Source organism: Coturnix japonica, chromosome 17 (genome assembly GCF_054131305.1).
Source record: "Coturnix japonica strain WE chromosome 17, WE-NBRP24, whole genome shotgun sequence".
Taxonomy (NCBI): domain Eukaryota; kingdom Metazoa; phylum Chordata; class Aves; order Galliformes; family Phasianidae; genus Coturnix; species Coturnix japonica.
This window is the reverse complement of record NC_140679.1, coordinates 3117266-3120844: the sequence shown is the minus strand read 5'-3', so window position 1 is coordinate 3120844 and position 3579 is coordinate 3117266. Positions and strand designations below refer to the sequence as shown.

The 3579-nt window shown below is 36.5% G+C and overlaps 1 protein-coding gene across 1 annotated transcript; it reads left to right on the top strand.

The window, feature by feature from the left end:
• The first annotated feature begins 321 nt into the window (after positions 1-321).
• On the top strand, positions 322-3373 carry LOC146758046 (kinesin-like protein KIF20B). The gene is made up of 4 exons (XM_085518308.1): positions 322-544; positions 1273-1399; positions 1932-2074; positions 3088-3373. The coding sequence occupies exons 1-4, from the start codon at positions 506-508 to the stop codon at positions 3166-3168; spliced, it is 390 nt and encodes a 129-aa protein (XP_085374434.1). The 5' UTR covers positions 322-505; the 3' UTR covers positions 3169-3373.
• The last annotated feature ends 206 nt before the right edge of the window (positions 3374-3579 follow it).

Genomic DNA, 3579 nt, shown 5'->3' with positions numbered 1-3579 from the left:
GAAAAGAAGTGATGACATGGATGAGGTATGACCTAGACCCAACAGAAAACAAAATATCTGATGCCTTTTTACCATTCTCATTTAAGCATTAAAAAAATGCTATTTCTACCTCAGTAAAGTAGTTGAAGAATTTAATCAATGAACTGCTTTAATGAACAAAACTAATAGCCAAGCTCAGTGATAATGGTTTAAGAGAAGGGAATTTCTCTTAACTCCATTGTGTATTTTCTTTGAAACCTGTAGACATAAATCAGCTTTTTAGACATCATGAGATGTCTAATACTGATATCTTAATGTCCTGTTTTTATAATTGAATGCTTATTTATTATTTGATTTACAGTGGAATAGTTACCACTAGCAAATACTTCCCTACTATTAGCAAAAGTGTTTAAAGTGTTCACTTTTGTGACATCAGTTGTTCTTTCCAAAAGAATCATGGCTGAAACTTGTCTTATTTTCCCAGGATTTTGTGAAAAGTGAGAACACGAAAAATACAAAATCTGTCATGGCTTTTAATTCACCCTCTGCAAGTGACGAGAAAATGGTTGTTTTTTGTTCTAGTTTTAAAGCTAGCTTGGGACTTCCTGTAATTGTGTGGTCACACGAAAGAAGCAGTGTCTTATCCTTATGTGTATACCTGAATGGGAATCTTACATGCTTATGAGCTCTTCCTATTAAATTCCATAAGCTAACCAAAGGGCAAGTCAGTCTGTCCCCAGAGCGTGTAATGGCTGTACTGTGTAATGATTTGGAGGGAAGGATATTGCACACTGAATAGTTGGGAAGAGAAGCTTTAGTGTATTATCGTGTGCTTTTGTAAGTGAAGCCCTTGTATTAAACTAAGGTTCATATCATTAATATGCATGGCAGTTATTAAAAACAGATGTTCACATGTGATAGCAGTATCCTAGGCATGGTCAGAGTATGAGTAGTAGATTTTTCCCATCTGTCGTCTTCTGTTTTGTATGTTTGTTTATTTTATGTAATTAGAACAGCTTATGTAAGAAACAACTCCACAGCTTGGGAGCCGCTTTTAAAGAAACTACTGCCTTATTAAGAAACTTTAAGAAACGTATGCCTTGAAATAGCTGAGATTTTGACAACTCCCTAAAGGGTATAAAATTGTCTACATTACTTGCCGTTGTGGTATCATCAGCATAATGAACAGAGGTGTCAGTAGTAAAGCTCAAAATGTCAACTTAAAATAACGTTGAACTAAAATGAAGTTTAAACAATGCTCTTGTTTCACATGTTCACATCTCTGTTGAACAGAAATCCGGAAAAGACTACTTCCTGAGAAAGCGAGTACATGCTTCAAGACTGACTAAAAAGAAGGATGAAACACTGCAAAAAGTTGGAGATTTTATTCAAAGCTCTCCTTCTATTATACACTCTAGAGGTTGGTGTAGAATAAGTTTTATTCCATGTTTTCTAGACATTGTAGAATGGCTTGTTTCTGCTGTAGGCTATTAATGTATGTGTTCTTAGACTTGTCTGCCATGTTAAGTTGTCCTTTGATTTATGAAGTAAATGCATTTATTCGTCTCTTCAGAGATTCATTATTACATTTGTGAAAACCTACAAGTATACAGAGAAAGTTGGTTCTGTCTTGTGCTTCTGTCAGCACGAAAGTTAGGCCTGTTGTTTAACTCCTGCTGAAGTTTCTGACTTCCAGCGACTTCTGAGCCATGATTGTCTTTCATACTCCATTTTAATGCGTGCTTTAAGCTGCCGTACCTGAAGCTATAAACTGTTTCAGCTATAGAAGCAATAAAGAACCTCGATGAACAAATACAATTTCTGAGTATTTTCACTTAAATTTTATGTGTCATTTATAAACCAAGTTTGTTACGAAGCTTTTTTGCATTCAGTGATTTAAAGACTCACAAAACCAGTAAGTTGATTGGTTTATCAAAACAAATTTCTTCTAGCCAAGAAGCTGATGTCAGCAGTAAGTTCTCCTAAATCAAACGAACCTGAAAGTCTCAAAGAAGGAGAGACCAAGCCAAAACGATGCAAAAGGAAGCTGTATTCAGCTGTCGTTTCTGGCCCTCTAGATATACCTGCTTCTTCGGTAAGCGATTATACTGTAGTCTTGGCTTAAAATAAACTACTAAGGAGTCCAAACAGACTGGAGGTTTCATCTATTTGCAGGAGGAGGTTGAAAGTACTGAGGTATTTCTTTCTTCTACCAAGTCATTCTTGTTGGTCTTCCTGCTGTTCTGTTTTAGTTTGTCCTCAAAGATCTCTGTGTTTGGCTGGCTTACAGTTTACTAAGTAGGTGATGTAGCAATCACGGAGATGTCTTCTAATTTGGAATCATAGATAATTTCAGTGTGTTGGAGTGGGATTATTCTACTACACGCTTTTCTAGAGCACAACTTAGACAGCTTTTTAGGTATGCTTAAACTATGATCTCCTGTCTAAGCCAACTTGCAAAGGATCTGATGTGCCAGTTTCATGACTCTGTCGGCAGCTATTGTGCTAAGAACATTCTTGCTCTGTTGGAACTGCATCTTTTAATTATATTAGAGTCCTTTTTCTGTTCAGCATAGTGATCTTTTGCCCATACTGTAATATCCCTCTGAATTTTTTGATGATTTGACGAATGATAGGGGCAGAAACCAAAATGTTATTTTTTTTTGTTAGAGGATGAAGAAGATGAGACAATTTCTTTTCTCACTGTAGTTCTGAGAACATGGAACTGAACCAAGCACTGAAATTCTGGGCAAGTCATAGCTACAGGGATTGAGGCTAAAAATGTTTTCTGAACGCTTCATGTTTCACAAAACAAGTATTATAATACTCTTTTGAAAACAAGTATTTCAAAATGAAAGCTGCCTTCAGGCTTTCCTCAGATGTGTGTGCTTTTTTAAGATAAACAGGATTTTGTACATTCTCCATATTTGTTCCTTGTGATTAAGCTGCATTAAAATGATCTCGGTATCCCATAGTTTTCTGAATAAAATATAATAAGCAAATTCCATTCTGAAATCCATTTAGGGGAAGAAATATGTTTGCGTGGGTCAAGAAGAGCCTGTCAGTCTTGTGTGAAAAGATGAGTAACTTTTGAAATGTTTTCTTCAGGAATCTGAGGAACAAAAGAAGGAAAGTGATCATCTGATCATCAAGCGACGGCTGAGATCCAGAACAGCTAAAAAACCTTAAAGAAGCGTGTTTGTTCCCCTTTCTCAGGACATACTTTTATCATAGTATTAAAACTGGTTGTTAATAAACAGTAACAGTTACTCCGTTGTGTTCTTAAATTTGTATATAGGTGTTTGTTGCAGAACGGCGGGAGAAAAGCAGACGACCACACCTGTCATTGACATATGATCAGCGAATCTCATTTATTCCTTGGCTGCGTGTACCTTTATAATACGGATAATTAGCTCATACATATTGCAAAAGTAGAGCTCATCATTGGTTCCCAATTACATACCATCCCCGAGTATCTTAACAACTTGTTGTTATCAACTGAAAGCTACTCCCTTGCTGAGTTCCCAGAACCATGGCTAGTTTCTTACCATCCCAAGGCATCCCGTTGTTCTTGATGTCCTTGCAGGTGTTATGGCTGCT

Coding starts and splice junctions, on each gene's coding strand:
- LOC146758046 (XM_085518308.1), top strand. CDS start 506: ATGGCTTTTAATTCACCCTCTGCAAGTGACGAGAAAATG. Junction 545..1,272: donor CTGCAAGTGACGAGAAAATG/GTTGTTTTTTGT, acceptor TCTGTTGAACAG/AAATCCGGAAAAGACTACTT. Junction 1,400..1,931: donor TTCTATTATACACTCTAGAG/GTTGGTGTAGAA, acceptor AATTTCTTCTAG/CCAAGAAGCTGATGTCAGCA.